This window comes from Kryptolebias marmoratus, linkage group LG23, assembly GCF_001649575.2.
Source record: "Kryptolebias marmoratus isolate JLee-2015 linkage group LG23, ASM164957v2, whole genome shotgun sequence".
In the NCBI taxonomy this organism is placed as follows: Eukaryota; Metazoa; Chordata; class Actinopteri; order Cyprinodontiformes; family Rivulidae; genus Kryptolebias; species Kryptolebias marmoratus.
Genome location: NC_051452.1, coordinates 4,656,944 through 4,673,209, shown reverse-complemented (window position 1 = coordinate 4,673,209; position 16,266 = coordinate 4,656,944). Strand labels below are relative to the sequence as shown.

Sequence of the window (16,266 nt, the reverse complement as noted above, 5' to 3'; positions counted from 1 at the left end):
TGTTTCTCTGCAGCTGCTTTAATTTAATAAATGATAAAAAATACACCAGAGGCAAAAACACAGATTATTTAACTTCTTCCCCACAAAAACACCCAAAACAACAACAGCACAATGTTTACTGTGGATGTAAAAATAATCAAGATGTGATCAAATTAATGACTTTATTATAAAAACAAATCTGCAGTTTCAGGATTTATTTAAGTTTTTTTATTAAAGCTTTTTGTTCAAACTATGAAATCAAACCTAAAAAGTTTATCCTGAACTAAATCAGATGATGGAGTTTCTTCCAGTAGTTTCCAGATGTGTTGATGTGTAGTTCTGAAATGAGGGTCTGCACTCAGTGTAAACAAAATACAAATTATTTTGGGGTTAACTGATTCAAGATGGCTGTCACAGCTAATGAACCTTTGCCAATAAAATGCTGTAAGTTAGTCTAAATGACAGATAATGGGGTAAAGTTTTCGTGGTGGAAGCTGAGAGGTTCTGGTCGTCTCGAATGAAAACCTGGTTCTGAACGGCAGCAGTTAACCTTGTCGAGGTCTTTTTTTGGGGGGATAAATCTGAGGTTTCTGTAGAACAAGCACCAGGGAACAAAGCAGTGTAAATCCTGGGTTTATCCTCGTTCTCGTTTCCTGCAGAACTTTGAGGTTTGAGTTAAACCCCTCCGACAATCAGCAGTAATCCTCAGGGAAAGTTGGACTTTTGTGCTGCAGAGCTTCTTGAAGCCTCATTTTTCTGCTTTAAAGCTTTCTGAGAATTTGATGAGGTTGTTTTATGTGTAACGGGTTGTTGTCCTTGAAAATCTTCTTTATGTGAGCAGAGAGCTTAGAGAGATTAAAGATTCAGCTCTTTATTTAACCCGAGCAGCACAGGAGGCCTGGAGGCAGCATGAACAGCCTCCCAAACACGGGGAGAACATGTAAACTGCAGACAGAACGAGCCCGCCTGACCCGGCTCTGAACCCTGATCCACCCAGCGGTTGGTGCTGAGGGGGAAGCAGGGATCGCAGGTTCTGATCTGGAAACGAGCCGGAGCAGATCCTCAGTCCTGAAGGTTCCAAATCAAGACAGCTGGACCTCTGTTCTGGTTCTGTTAAACGTGTTTCACTTCCCATCAGGGGAGTGGGACATGCTCCCTAAACTCACATGCAGATCAGTCTCCCTCCCCTCCCTCCTGAGGGTCCTTGGCTCACATGCTCAGTATTATTCAGTCATTTTACTCTGATTCACACCCAAACATCTCTGAGAGCCAATCAAAGAGCCTGATGACCCTCCGGCGGGAGGGGAGGGAGCCGGACCTGCAGTTTAAAGCTTGGAACTCCTCAGTCTCCAGGTCGGAACTGTTAAAACAAACATCTTCAGAACAGAACTCTGTGGTGTCCTGGAGGAGAATCCCTCCTTCCTCTCCCAAACTGAGGACTGCAGCTCTCCTCCAGCAGCCATCATCTTTAAACTAAAACCTTTTCAGTCAACGTGTTTCCCTTTCTGCCGTCGGGCTGAAACAGGAAGTGTGGAGCAACTTGTGTTTCACTGCAGGACCACTTCCTGTGCCGCCATCGAGGCTCCAGTTCCTCTTACACCGTCACCTGGTCTGGAGAGGAGCTGCTGCTTTCAACAGCTCTCAGGAGTGTAGGACATCAGAGTGTTGGCAGACAGCAGGTGGATTCACACCAAACTCCATGATTCTTCATCAGAATGCACATTTCTTCCTGATTATAAAACCCTGAACGGGGACTTTTTACACTAAACTCAGATAAATTCAACAGTTTTTATTAGTTTTTAATAACTTCCTGATGTTTTCACTGATGCTTTCAGGAAACGTTTTGATGCTCAGTAATCCAGACATTAAAATCAACAAAGAGCTTTAATTTAGTTTTTATGACAAGTTGACGTTCTGAGCTCTTTTATGGGCAACTTTAAAAACATTTATACGTCTTCCTGCTGTAAACCTGTTAGCTTCAACAAACATGATCAGCCAATGTTGTTTCAACTGGTTGTAAATAAAGAAAATAAACATTTTCTCCCTTTTTCCATCCTTCTGCTCCTTCTTTAAATATCTGAACTAACGTCGAAGTCGAACCCTTCGTTAACTCACTTTCCCCTCCTTCAGCAGATTGCTGCTCAGAATCCACTCTGGGATTTCTCATGAAAGGAAAACTTTTCTTTGTTCTGAATAAATGTCACTGCAGCTCTTTTTCTCTACGACTCATTGAATCTTTTATGTAAAACCATCAGGCTTCACTCTAAAAGGAAAAAACAAGAAGCACTTCCTCTTTCCGTCTGAACGGTGAGTATAAAACCAGACGAGGCTGAAGCGCTCGTCATTCTCCTCCTTCTGTCTCTTCACATTAACCTCCTGTCCTCTGCAGGAACCCGTCTCATCATGGGGAACTTTGCCGCCAACGAGGGACTCTCCATCTTTGTTATCGTGAGTAGATTCACCCTCGGCTGCACTGACGAGTTTCAGCAGGACTTCCAAAAGTTCAATCGGGAGAATTAAGGATATTTGTATCTGATCACTTAGGGTTCATAAAATCTAATAATTAAAAGTGGAAGATCAAGGCTTAGAAGTTTCTCTTTTTGGTGCTTTATGATTTGCTCGTTCATTTCAGCCTCTCTAAAAGAGAAACATCTTCCCTTTGTGGTTTTACTCAGCTTCAGCTCAAAGTAAACCAAACCACAGCCACAATAAAACTTTATTCTATATTATAAATAAAACAAACATCTGGGACTATCTGAGGCGTTTTTATTTTTATCCCATAAACTCATATTTTATTCACTGTGGGACAAAGTAAAGATACAAATCAGAAACAGCTGGAGGAGAAATTAGTAACTAATCAGGTTAACTGACAACAGGTGAAGAAGCAGGGGTTCACCTGAGGAGTCCTGGATGGGAGCAGATGTTGTTCTAAAACCTGAGCCACTAATGCACCCCCATACCATCAGAGAGGCAGTCTGACCTCAGAACAGTTCTCCTCTTTGGTCCAGAGGAGACACATCTGTTCACATCTGGCTTCTTCTCTGCCTGATAGAGCTTTAAGCAGCATCTGTGGACAGACAGTGTTCCTGAGCAGAACAGAACCAGAACCAGCCTTGACCTTTGACCTCTGAGAGCTCTGCCCTCTGCCCATCTTTCCTTCTGACAGATTCAGCCTCTTAAAGCTCGTCTTATCTCCTCTCCTCCGACATTAGTTATAAATGTTCCTCCAGATGTTTTGTTGCTCCTGGAACAACTTTTAACAGATTTGTTGCTGCCATCAAATTTAAAAATTACCTTGTTTTCCCCCCATAAACTGGAAAAAGTTCTTGGTCTCAACATTTAATGTTTATTATGTTCCAGTGTGAATAAAATATGAGTTTATGAGGTTTGTAAATCATTGCATTCTGATTTTATTTACATTTTACACAACTTAGTCAGAGTTAGGTTATAACTGTGATGAATATATTTAACTGATATTTGCACCAATAATCTGGTTGTAAAACCAAATTAGACTTACTTCTCCTTTTCTTTTTTCAGCTGGTCTGGTTGGGAATCAACGCCTTCCTGTTTGTCCATTTCTACATGGCCTTCCTGGTGGAGCGCTGGTTCTACACCCGGGTGCTGCTGGGGGTGAGTCCAGCTTCATCAGAGGGAAACGAGTCAAGCAGCAGGACCTTTCATTTCCTCTAAACGCAGCAGCTGTCGGAAGCTTGTCAACCTGCGAGCAGCTTCTTCTTCTTCCTCTTTTATTAAACATACATCTGGAGATCAAACTTAGGAGCCATGGAGCAAAGAGACAGACTGAGGTTTGATTAAAAACAGGAAATAATGTTTTTGTTGCAGTTAAACCAGGTCGTTCCTTGGCAGCACGCTAAATAAAAAGTTATTGTTGAGTGAAAACAGGAGGGAACTTTAAGGGTCACACAGGTGGACTTTATGTTTCTGCAGTTTTATTAGAGATACTACTTTATTTTCTTACCTGGAGCTGCTGACTTTTATTAACCTGACCTGTCAGACATCTTCAGTTCCTCACAGAACAAACAGGAGACGTTTAGGCTTCACTGATTCAGGACCAGCTGGTTTCATGTCAGCAGAAGTGAAACACTGCTGATGGTTTTCACTCATAGATCAGCCTATCATTCCTTGAAGGCATGCATATCGCCCGCCACAGCTTCATGGGAAGAAATGACAGACCTGACTCCAAAACCTTCACTTAATGTTTTGCTATTTTGCTTTTACCATTTTTAGCATTTAGCTAATGTTTTGCAGCTGTTAACTTTTAGATAACATTTAGCTAGTTTTAGTTTTTGCTGCTTTTTTCTGCTTTGAGCTCGTTTTGTGCTCCTTTTAGCTGTTTCTTTTAGCTCTCTGTCCCTCAGCATCTAGCACAAAATGTAGATTCTCTGGTTTATGTCTGATTTCATACTTTGTAAAAGCCTAATGATGACAGAGTTCCAGCTGTTTCCTCTTTGCCTCCTTGTGTAAACACCTGTCCATGATAAGAAGCCTGTCCTGTTTGTGTTTCGGACCGCAGCAAGCCCTGTCCTGGGCCCGAGCTCCTGCCGCGTGCCTCAACTTTAACTGCATGTTGATCCTGCTGCCGGTCTGCAGGAACCTGCTGTCCCTCCTCCGAGGCTCCATCCAGGTGAGGACCTTCAGCTGTGGTTCAGCCTCATGTTTGGGCTCAGATGGGTTCACTCACTGACCTTTCACCTTCAGTACTGCAGCCGGACAGCAGCTCGTCAGCTGGATCGAAACCTCACCTTCCATAAACTGGTGGCTTACATGATCGCCTTCCACACAGGTGGGAAAAACAACACAAATACAACCAATCTGTTTATAAGCTTCAGCAATGTGACGAAATGAAAGCATTTCAGTTAAAGCTGAAGGCCTCCCGTCTTGTTTCTGCAGCCGTGCACATCGTCGCCCACCTGTTCAACTTTGAGTTCTTCATGGACGCTCAGCTGAAGCGTAACAGCAGCTACCTGCCTTTCATCCTGTCGGAAATCGGCACCGGAGACAACGCCTCCTTCCTGAACCCCATCAGGAGCAACGAGACGGTGAACACTTACATCATCACTCGCAGCCCAAAGCTAAACTGAAGCTAAACGCAGCTAAACTTTAGCTGCAATTACCAAAGCAGATGCTAACGCTACAATCAGGGAACAGCTGGTAAAATACTACTTTAATGTGTCTAAAACTCTCTGAGTTCAACTAATCAGGGTTGGTTAGTTGGTTGACCCAGAGCTGAATTATTAACTGGGTTGTTTTTAACCCAGCAGTTTTTAGAGTGTGGTTAATTCTGCTAAACTTTGTGAAATCCCAACTGTTTGTTTCTAAATCCAGAAAGAGCTGTGAAGAAATCTGAAGTTCCTCTTTAGGTGTGTTTAAAACTTCCGCTTTATCTTCCTCATGTTGTTCTTCAAAAGCACAGGGATTACAGATGAGCGTGTTTTTATCATCACCGTCTGTTACTCCTGCTCCCAGACATGAAGTTAAGATTTAAAAACTGTGAGATTCAGCTGACAGGAGATAAACATCAGCCCCTTGGAGCTGATTTACAGAATGACCAGCTTTGCTTCAGGAATCAGGAAAGTTTCCTTTGAAGGCGACTGAACTTCTGTTTTTGTTTTTTTACTTTCTCACCTCTGACTGAAGAGTGTGGAGTTATAAACTTTAAAACGGCAGCAAGTCGCCATGTTTTTAAAAGCTGAACTCACGTTAATCACTCCCTCTCCTCCCACCTGAGGGTCATTAAGGTCTTCTGTTGCTTTATGCTTAGCATTTTTGCTACAGTTAGTTTTTTAGCTGGCCTCAGCTGCTCTTTAATCACATGACCTTCCTGTCAAACAGCCTTTCTAGACTTCTTTTGTCTTTATTGGAGTTAAAATGAAGATAAATCTCCATCCTAAATGCTTTTAAAGCACCCCGTCAGGCCTTTCCTGAAGCTGAAGTCTGACTTCTAACATCCAGACTTCAGTTTTCAAAATGACAGAACGCAAAGTCAACGAGAAGTGTTTGCCTCAGTCCCAGCGATGACGGGAACTACGCGATGACGAAACAGGTGTTTGGTGAAAGAGGGAAGTTGATCAACAGTCATGACCCGGGTAAAGAAGAAGCACAGGAGGAGCGAGCAGATGACCGTTGACCGGCTGTCTGAAAACAGAAACTGAGAGCACTTTAAAGGTGCCTCAGTTTTCATGCATTTAGCCGCGGCAGCCATCTTTAACCAGGATGAATCCGTTATAGACGTTCATCCTCGTGGGAGTGTTTATAGGCTGAAACATGATCAAATATGAGACCAAAAAAAGCCTGAAGTTTGATCTAAGGTACTTGGTTACCATGGTGACTGTCAGAGGCTCCGCCCACTATGATTAGTAGATGTGTAATTTGTGTATGAATTATAAAGATGTGGGGGCAGGAGGTTATTTTACTGACTTTCTGGGACTGAGTCACAAACCTCAGGTTTCTATGAGGTTTTTTAAGCATTGGTTTTTTTAGATTTATGTCGCCATGGTAACGCCAAATGCCACTAACAACCGAAGCATACATGTGGGAGCCGAGCCGCTCAGTTTGGTACGTGGTTTGTGTGGTGCAGTGAACTGATAGAAACATGTCCTGGTGCAGAGCCCCACCATCGTCATGTTCACCACCATCGCCGGCCTGACGGGCGTGGCCATCACCCTGGCCCTCATCCTCATCATCACCTCCTCCATGGAGGTCATCCGCAGGTCGTACTTCGAGGTGTTCTGGTACACCCATCACCTCTTCGTCATCTTCTTCATCGGCCTGGTGTTCCACGGTTACGGGTGAATCTCCTCACAGTTGTATCTATCCGAGCCAACCGTTTGTCTGGTCGTCACGCCGTTCTCGTCTGTTGGCTCCGTGTCTGCAGGCGCATCGTTCGGGGACAGACTCCTGGCAGCCTCCGGACAAACAGACCGGATCGCTGTGCCAACAGGTTTGATGACTGGGGGAAGAACGAGTCTGACTGCGCCGTGCCGGAGTTCGCCGGAAACCCACCAGGAGTAAGCGTCACCGCTCCACCTCCATCATGTGTTTATCCCAGCAGCTTCCACACCTGGTGTCATTGTTCCTCAGATCCCCACTGTCTCCTTTAGCTGCTTTTAGCTCGTCTTCTGCTTCTTTAAGAGCCCAGTTTTAGCTGGTTCCATACATTTCACACTGTGTTAGCAGAAAAAGCTCATTTCTCCCGTTTCCGTCTTCTCCGGCTCTGCAGACCTGGAAGTGGGTTGTGGGTCCGATGATCCTCTACGTGTGTGAGAGGCTTGTTCGGATCTACCGCTCCCATCAGAAGGTCGTCATCACCAAGGTGAGTTGAACTTTAAAGTCTCTGCTGCTCCCTTCCTCCCGGCTGACTTTACTCTGACCCGGTCCACAGGTGGTCATGCACCCCTCCAAGACTCTGGAGCTGCAGATGAAGAAGAAAGGCTTCCGTATGGAGGTGGGACAGTACGTCTTCATCCAGTGTCCGTCCGTGTCCAGGCTGGAGTGGCACCCCTTCACCCTGACCTCGGCCCCCGAGGAAGACTACTTCACCGCCCACATCCGAATCGTTGGGGACTGGACCCAGGCGCTGTACGAAGCCTGCGGGGGAGATAAACCCGAACAGCAGGAGGCCTGGAAGCTGCCCAAGTACGCTGGTGGTTAAAAAGAGGGAACAATGTGTCATTTTGGTCCCACTGATCAGCTTCTCTGTGGAGAAGCTGACAGAAGAGGGAACATTCAGAGCTGCGGGGGGCTTATTGTCGCTCGCTCAGCTCTGAAATGAGCAGAAACCACTGAAATCAAACAGTTATATGTCTGAGACAGTGGTCCTGCTGAGCAGATTGGAGCTTTCTTCTCTTCTCCTCGAGGCAGACAAAGAAGGACTGAACCTTCACGCAGCGTTTAAAGATGAGAACAAACACTTTCAGTGAGACACAAAACTCTCATTTTCCCTTTTTTTAGACTGACTAACTGAAGAACTGAAGCCGATAGGTTGAACGTGACCTCGAGTTTAAATCCTGAAAAAAGTCACGTTTAGGTTCATTTAAACTTTTTCTTCTTCCCTGATTTTAAATAATTAAACTGATATTAATTCTTTTATAGAAACATCAGCTTTAAACACAGTTACAGCTGCTGACCAATAGCAGGCTTCCAAAAGTCGACCAATTAGATTAAAGGTTTGCAAGGGGGCGTGTCTTAAAGAGACAGGCACCAAAACTAACAGAATAAACTCGTTTTTAGAAAAACTAAACTAAACTGAAAACAAACTGATTAACTGAAGTCTTTTTATGTTTCTTCATTTTCTGCTGAATGACTTCACTGACATTTATTAAGTTAAAAACGATTCAATCAAAAGGTTAAACCATTAGAACAGCAGCTGAAAGCTAAAATTAGTAAAACAATAGCTAAAAGCTAAACATCAATACAGTAGCTGAAAGCTAAAATATTCAAAAAAGAAATTAAAGCTAAAATACCAAAACAGTAACAAGACAAAATGTAACAATAAGCCTAAGACGGCAGTAGCTAAAGCTGAAAGGATCAAAACAGCAGATAAAATCCAAGACTATCAAAAAATAACTGAAAGCTAAAATATTAGGCTAATAGCTAAAATGAGTAAAACCATAACTAAAAGTTCAAACTAGCAAAACCAGATCATTTTTATGAGCATATTTAAATAAAAAAAGAAGAAAATGAGTAGCTAAAAGCTAAAACTAGCCAAACAGTAGCTAAAAGCTAATACAGTAGCTGAAAGCCAAAGCTGAAGCAAGTATCCTGAAGAGGAGCTCAGAGAGCCCAAAGTTCTTTAAGGTTCTGCAGAGAACAATTTGAAATGAAAATTACAAACCCAAAGGTTCGAGCTGGAATGTCCTGACAGAGCCAAACGGCTGCAGGAGCTACTGTCCATCCTGCATATAAAATCCTGTATTTCTGTCATAAAGTCCACCTGTAAGCTGGTCACACCGGTTCTTGTTCCACCGTTTGCTCTCAGGGTGGCCATCGACGGCCCGTTTGGTACCGCCAGCGAGGACGTGTTTCGCTACGAGGTGGTCATGCTGGTGGGAGCCGGGATCGGAGTGACCCCCTTCGCCTCCATCCTGAAGTCCGTTTGGTACAAACACATCCAGAACAACCAGGAGGTTTTCACCAAGAAGGTGAGCTGCTCTGCTTCCATCAAAGAGCCCAAAGAACCCAGACGGTTCTGTTCTGATGACGTGGTTCTGCTGCAGATCTACTTCTACTGGTTGTGTCCGGAGACTCAGGCCTTCGAGTGGTTCGCCGACCTGCTGCAGTCTCTGGAGCGACAGATGGCCGACAGAGACATGGCCGACTTCCTCAGCTACAACATCTACCTGACCCGCTGGAAGGAGACCGAGGTACGGGCCCAAAGAGCCAAAACATTATGACCTGCTGCGTGCACGAGGACACGGAGTCACACTGAACAAGAACCTCCCTATGAAGGAGGAAATCTGTCTTTGCACCTGCACCACATTCCTTCACATCGAGGACCAGTACTTATATTTGAGTACTTTTTGATACCAAATATGGTACAAGTACTCATAAATTCATGTAGACTTCTTAAAGTTTGTTCCAACAGGCTAAAATATTTAGAGCCTAAAACTTCAGAGGAAAGCTGTATTCTGATCCAAACTTCAGGATTTCCAGTCACTGCCAGTCAAAATAGAGGGGTTGTTTACCCCAAAAAGGGGCGGGGCTTCTTGCAGAGGTGAATTCCCCAGATGTGTTGCTCCACTCTTGTGTTGAACGTCCACATCTTGTTCAGCCAAGACTTAAATCAGCATCAGATTTCCTGTTTCCTGTTCTCCGTTCAGCCTGTAACCTCTGATCAGACTCCCGCCAATCACCCAGCTCTGCCTCTGATTGGCTGCTGGTGTTTAACTTCGTCATGTGTTACCTGATCCTTTAAATCAGAACCTGACTTCCTGTTTTCAGACAGAGCTCCTGTAGGTGATGTAGTTCATCTGTGAGTCGTCCTCATGTCTCAGGACTGTCCTGACCAGCAGCCAGGACGTCCGATAGCCTGAGGAGACCGTCACCGTGTGTGTCGGACATCTTTAAAGCATCTTCTCTGTTCCTTCCTCCATCAGGCGGCTCATTTCCGCGTCCACCACGAGGCGGAGAACGACCCCATCACCGGACTCAAACAGAAGACTCTTTACGGGAAACCCAACTGGGACAACGAGTTCACCAGCATCGCCTCCAAGCACCCGGGGTGAGCTCCGGTCCAGAGCCGCCAACAGGAAACAGGTTTTCTTTCCTAACTTTGACCGTTTCTGTCTGCAGGAGCAAAGTGGGGGTGTTCCTGTGTGGACCCCCGCAGCTCGGGAAGTCTCTGGAGAAACAGTGTTTGTCTCACTCCGAGGCCGACGTCAAGTTCATCTTCAACAAGGAGAACTTCTGAGGTTTCTTCATGGCTCCTCACCGCAGAGCTTCTCCTCACATCGACCACAGACGTTTGGCCAACATCTTTCTGAGAAATAACCGCTCTGTTCCTCTGTTCCTCTGTTCCTCTGCACTTCTTCTCTCTGTCCTTTCAAAACTTCTCCTCTTTTTCTCAGCCTGCTGCAGAAACAGCAGACTTCCTCCCTGATCAATAAAAAAGGTTTTGGCTGATGTGTTCAGAAGGACAAACCTGGGGAAAAAGTTAAAAGTTTAAAAAGGATAAAGTCAGAAAAATACAGATCTTCTTTGTTTAATTAGAATAAAAACTAAACAAAACAAAAAAGTTTTGCTACTTTTAGCCATTAGCTTCTTTTAGCTTTAATTAGCCTTTTGCTGCTCTGGTTAGCATTTAGAAACTTTTAGCTTTTAGCAAATGTTATGTTTTAAGTTTCAGCTTGTCTGTCCCTGCTTTTAGCTGCTGTTCTTTGAACTTTACCAGCTCAGTTTCAGCTTCTTCAGCTGATTTCAGCTGATTTCAGCTCTGGTTTCTCTGCTTTTATTGACATTTAAATTAAACTAAATGTCCCAGAAAAAGAGTTTTATTTCATGTTTATTGAAAATGATTCCATGTTTCCTCGAGAAGCTGTTTTTATTTGATCTTTTTACACTCGTGAACAAACTAATTTCCTGTTTTTGTTGATGGTGTTTTTAAACCAGCATCATTCTGATCAACAGAATGATGTTTTTCTGTGATCAATAAAAGCATCAGGCGAAGGACATTTCTTCTGTCTCTGAAGGAACCTGAACATTTCTGAGATGAATAATAAAGTAAATTCTGTAATCAGTGTTCAATAAATACAGAAAGAAAAGATTAAATCTGAAATAAACAAACACGGCTGGAAAGTAGAAAATATAGAAGATAACTGTTAACTCTTATTTTCCTCTGCAGTTTATCTCCTTTCTAACATTTAATTTACAAAAAGCTGCCACATCATGACAGTTCCACCTCCGTGCTTCACTGTTTGTGTGCAGCAGCTTTTTATGATGTAGTTTTTCTCATCAGGGAGTAAAACTGGAGTTTGAGAGGCTTTCAGGACAACATGTTTACTCGTTAAACGTTCCTGCAGCAGAAAACCTGATTTGTTCCTGTTTGTGTCTCATGATGAAAATTCAAACTTTGTTTCTTTTTCCATTCGAGACGCTTCAGAGGAAATATTTCCACTGCTTTTAAATAAAGAAGCGTTTTAATAAAAACTCTGCAGAGCCTCAGTTTGTGGGATAAAAAAAGTGTTATGAAGTTTGGTGATTCATCTTTTTTCTGTCTGATAAATAAAAGAATGATTCACAGAAATGTTTTCTACAGATGTTTATCTGCAGGAATGAAACTGAACACAGAAACAGTTTTTAAACCTCTGAGCTGCAAACGCTTTAATAAAAACTGCTGTTTATAAACATTTCACTCATTTGACTTTTTTTGTGGAATCTTTCACCTAAAATGATCTAAAGTGATTAAATAAAAGCAGCTGAGAGAGGAATGAACAAATAAAGACAAAGTTTGTTTGGTTCAGGCGTGTTTATTTGTGGCTCTGATAGAAAACGTCTCTGATGCGATACAAACACGTTCGACTCGTTCCAATGATCAGACCTGGAGCTGAAGTCACGCGACCACACGAATATTAGATAATGAAGCTCTGCAGAACAACAACCGCTGCTGGTTGGACTCTGAGGGGCTCCGTCGCCCCCTGCTGCTCAGAGCAGAGACTGCAGCCTGCTGTCAGGGTGTGTGTGTGGCGTCTATGCGATGGAAACAGCAAACACGCTGACCACACAGTACATGGTCCGGCTCTCCCACCTCACCGTGCAGCTTCCTGTCAAATTAAAAGAGAATAAAGATTAAAACCTTAAGAAACAACAAAACTTTACAGGAAATATAAAGAATTCATACGGACCCTCTCCTCTCATTAGCAAGTTAATTTATAAAATAATTATTTCAGATATAAGGTGTTTTATTTTGTAGGAGTAAATCAGAAAATCACAAAAACCTTCTCCTTTAAATCAGCTAAACTTTCTGCTCTTATTAATAAAATTATTCAAAGTTTTTATTTTTAACTAAATAATGGTAAAATGAATGAATTTTAAAAAGGCTAGCTTGAAGCTAAAACCAGCAAAAGTCAAAAAGCTAACAGCTAAAAGTAAGCGACCAGTAGCTAAAAGCATCATAAGAAGGCAGATCTTTTTGAACATGAAGCTAAATGAGCGATCATCCAGCAGGGGGACGTCTTCGGGGACGTGTCGGGGACGTGTCGGGGACTCACCGTCCATGGCAGTGTCCCAGTAGCAGGAGTTGGCCGTGTGGAGACCAGCTCCTGTTTTCTGCATCACGGCACACGTCACTGCAGACAGGAGCTCTCAGTTAACCTCCAACACCTCCTCAGACGAAGGCTTCATAAAAACATCCACTTTATTCTTCAGGAAAACAAAGTTAAATAAAAACAGAAACCAGACGAGGTGAGGTTAATTCTCAGCAGCTCAGTCAGAGGACTGAGGATAAAAAGAGCTTTTAGAGGCTGAAGATGGGCAGAGGTTCACCAGGCTGACAGGAACAAGTTCAGAATAAAGCTCCTCAACAGAGAACTGAATACTGAATCTCCACCATCTACAGCCCATAATATCAACATAAAGCTCTATCAGGCAAAGAAGAAGCCAGATGTGAACAGATGTGTCTCCTCTGGACCAGAGAGGAGAACTGTTCTGAGCTCTTTTTTCAGACCCAGTTTCTCCCAGATCCATCTGATGTGTTCACTGGGTTCCACTTGGATAAAGTTGAAGTTTTTGAGATTTATAAATCATTGCTTTCTGTTTTTATTTACATTTGTTTTCTTCGGACTCAGGATTGTGTCAGACCTTCTCAGAGATAAAAACATCTCAACAAACTGTTTATTTCCTGCTTAACTGAGCTGAGTGGAGTCAGAACCGAAGGGGAACAGGTACCGATGTATTTGAAGGGTTTCCCCAGTTTGATGAGCTGAGAGATGCAGCGCTCCACGATGCCCGAGGTCCATTTGTTCACCTGGTTCTGACTGTAGTCGTCCTTCCCCACCACGCTCTCGATACACTGACACAAACACACACATTGGACCAGAACTTAGTCACGAGGGAGTCACCGGTTCTGTTACCAGGAGGGTTAGAAACAGTAACTCCAGTATTCAGCAGGAAGCTGCTTTTAGCTCAAATACTGGCTAAAAACTTTCACAGAAGTGACTGAAACTGGGTTTAAACTGGATCCTTCTCTGATCAAATGTCAGTAAAACTAAATTTAACATCTAAAATTATATCAAACATCAAACTAAGAGACAAAAGCTGCAGATTTTCCTCCTCCTGCTGACTGAAACAAGGAAAATTCAACTTTTACAACTTCAATAAATCCATTAATACAAGAAAAGATAAGATAAAGATCATTTATTAAAACCAGAAGCACATTTTTGATTTGATGAAGAATGTTTTAGGTTTTTAGTTCCCTTTGATTTACTTATTTTATTAATAACACACTGTTCAAATGAAATAAATATATTTTAGCACAGCTCTGCCTCAATCTGGAGCAGATTTTAACTTTAGGTTGGATAAAGACACTGCTTTCAGTTTGATCTTTTTTAAAGGAAGAAATATAATCATTCCAACATGATATCTGTCATTAAACTGCAAAAACAGAAGCTAGTTTGGGTTCATTAAAAGGTGGAATAAAAACAGAAAAACACTTTATTTGGTTTCATTGAAAGGATTTAAAGTGTCAAAGCTACAATCATCAGTAGTTTTAATTATTTTTAATCAAACTGTGAATTATTGTTGAATTTAGAGCTTTTATGAACAAAACAGGAGGTAAATAAAAGTTTAAAGTACCTCTTTCACGATGTTATCAGCTTCCTCTGAGTTGAATGAGCTCTGAGAGAAAAACACAACAATAAAAAACACTTTTTAACAAAATAAACGCTTTTATAATAAGTCTGAGACTATATAAATGATTAAAGTCATTATTTTAAAGCGCTGGAATGAAATCATCCCTGTTGGGAGCGGCTGTGTTAGCTTTAGCCGGTTAGCTTCCAGCTCCTTTCAGCCACTACGAAACAAACCTCGTTTCCGTTCTGAAACTCCTCCATCTCGGCCTTCTTGTCTCCGGTTCGAGCCGCTTCCTCTCTTCTTTCACGGACAAAAATATTAATATTGAACCGGTTTGTGGAGAGGAAAAAAACAACAACAACAGAGGCTGGTCGGGACTTCCTGTTAGCTGTCAACAGAGACAACAAGACCGAGAGAGAAACCAGAGGAACGGCGTGATGCTGCCCCCTGCTGGTAGAACAGATGAATTACACCAAACACAGTTACAGTTTAAAGTAGTTATTAAAGTTTGATTTCCTTCATATTTTGAAGAATTTTAAACACTTTGTATTATTTATTTGTGGCATGTTGTTTATAATTTATTGACCAACCTGTTTTTTTCTGCTTAAATAAAATGTTTTGCAGGATTGTTGTGTTGCTGCTTAATTATTCAGATTATTTATTCCTCTCTTATCATCTCCTTCTAGAAAGTCAGTTAACCTGAGTTAACGACTGAAACAGCAGGAAAATAGGATGAACGTATACAAATATTAACTCTTATCCAGTTTCGTATAAAACTCTTTACTGTTATTAAAACAATACAAAGGATATAAAAACGAGAGTTCAATAAGATTAATGTGTCAGAAAATAAAACTTTGTGCAAAATGTGCTTCAGGACCGAGTCACAATAAATAATCAGAAATCCATCATCGCACTTTAAAACAAACACGGCTCAGAAAACTGCTGAAGCTGCCCTGCTGGGTCACTTCCAGGTGAAAGGTCAAGCAAGAGAAACGCTTTAAAGGATTTTCTGGTCATTAAAGGTTTGAACTGATGAATTTAACCAGTTTTAAACCAGAACTGAAAGAAAATCCCTGCTTGTTTTGAATAAAATGAAATACATTTAAAACTTTAGGTCTTTTTAAGTCTGTAGGAACATTTCTCTCAATTAGTTCATTTAATAAATGTAGTTTTTAAAAAAATAGACCCTAATTGTTTTTTTTTCCTTTTAAAAAGTAAACTCAACCTTTTCGTCCCTGTGAAGGTTTTCCTGTGTATTTTATAATTTTACTGATATCCACTGATATCCTGGAGTGGGGCCCTGTGGTTCCTACAGTGGGCTGCAGGCCCCGGAGCGGAGCCCTGTGGTTCCTACAGCAAGCTGCAGGCCCCGGAGCGGAGCCCTGTGGTTCCTACATCGGGCCGCAGGCCCCAGAGCGGGGCCCCGTGGTTCCTACAGCGGGCTGCAGGTTATGGAGAGGGGCCCCATGGTTCCTACAGCGGGCTGCAGGTTATGGAGAGGGGCCCCATGGTTCCTACAGCGGGCTGCAGGTTTTGGAGAGGGGCCCTGTGGTTCCTACAGCAGCCTGCAGGTCCCGGAATGGGGCCCTGTGGTTCCTACAGCAGCCTGCAGGCCCCAGAGAGGGCCCTGTGGTTCCTACAGCAGCCTGCAGGTCCCGGAATGGGGCCCAGTGGTTCCTACAGCAGACTGCAGGCCCCGGAGTGGGACCCTGTGGTTCCTACAGCAGACTGCAGGCTCCGGAGTGGGACCCTGTGGTTCCTACAGCAGACTGCACGTCCCGGATAGGGGCCCTGTGGTTCCTACATCGGGCCGCAGGCCCCAGAGCGGGGCCCCATGGTTCCTACAGTGGGCTGCAGGCCCCGGAGTGGGGCCCAGTGGTTCCTACAGTGGGCTGCAGGTCTTGGAGTGGGACCCTGTGGTTCCTACAGTGGGCTGCAGGCCCTGGAGTGGGGCCCTGTGGTTCCTACAGTGGGCTGCAGGTC

General features: G+C 43.2%; 2 protein-coding genes across 2 annotated transcripts; one reads left to right on the top strand and one right to left on the bottom strand.

Annotated features, from left to right (window-relative positions):
- Positions 1 to 2,301: 2,301 nt before the first annotated feature.
- LOC108251269 (cytochrome b-245 heavy chain) lies at positions 2,302 to 11,848 on the top strand. Its single transcript, XM_017441510.3, has 13 exons — positions 2,302 to 2,427; positions 3,517 to 3,609; positions 4,514 to 4,624; positions 4,699 to 4,783; positions 4,891 to 5,039; positions 6,607 to 6,788; positions 6,875 to 7,007; positions 7,220 to 7,312; positions 7,382 to 7,635; positions 8,978 to 9,140; positions 9,216 to 9,362; positions 10,095 to 10,219; positions 10,291 to 11,848. The coding sequence occupies exons 1-13, from the start codon at positions 2,383 to 2,385 to the stop codon at positions 10,406 to 10,408; spliced, it is 1,698 nt and encodes a 565-aa protein (XP_017296999.1). The 5' UTR covers positions 2,302 to 2,382; the 3' UTR covers positions 10,409 to 11,848.
- Positions 11,849 to 11,947: 99 nt separating this feature from the next.
- On the bottom strand, positions 11,948 to 14,741 carry LOC108251270 (dynein light chain Tctex-type 1-like). The gene is made up of 5 exons (XM_017441511.3): positions 14,517 to 14,741; positions 14,287 to 14,328; positions 13,381 to 13,504; positions 12,705 to 12,782; positions 11,948 to 12,257 (listed from the first exon to the last, which is right to left on the bottom strand). The coding sequence occupies exons 1-5, from the start codon at positions 14,541 to 14,543 to the stop codon at positions 12,184 to 12,186; spliced, it is 345 nt and encodes a 114-aa protein (XP_017297000.1). The 5' UTR covers positions 14,544 to 14,741; the 3' UTR covers positions 11,948 to 12,183.
- Positions 14,742 to 16,266: the final 1,525 nt, after the last annotated feature.

Excerpts from the sequence above, each read along its gene's own strand:
- LOC108251269 (XM_017441510.3), top strand. The coding sequence starts at position 2,383 with ATGGGGAACTTTGCCGCCAACGAGGGACTCTCCATCTTTGTTATC. Across the intron at positions 7,008-7,219 it reads TCGCCGGAAACCCACCAGGA|ACCTGGAAGTGGGTTGTGGG; the intron begins GTAAGCGTCACC and ends CCGGCTCTGCAG. Across the intron at positions 7,313-7,381 it reads AGAAGGTCGTCATCACCAAG|GTGGTCATGCACCCCTCCAA; the intron begins GTGAGTTGAACT and ends CCCGGTCCACAG.
- LOC108251270 (XM_017441511.3), bottom strand. The coding sequence starts at position 14,543 with ATGGAGGAGTTTCAGAACGGAAACGAG. Across the intron at positions 12,783-13,380 it reads GAAACCCTTCAAATACATCG|TGACGTGTGCCGTGATGCAG; the intron begins GTACCTGTTCCC and ends TCCTGTCTGCAG. Across the intron at positions 12,258-12,704 it reads CTGGGACACTGCCATGGACG|GAAGCTGCACGGTGAGGTGG; the intron begins GTGAGTCCCCGA and ends TTAATTTGACAG.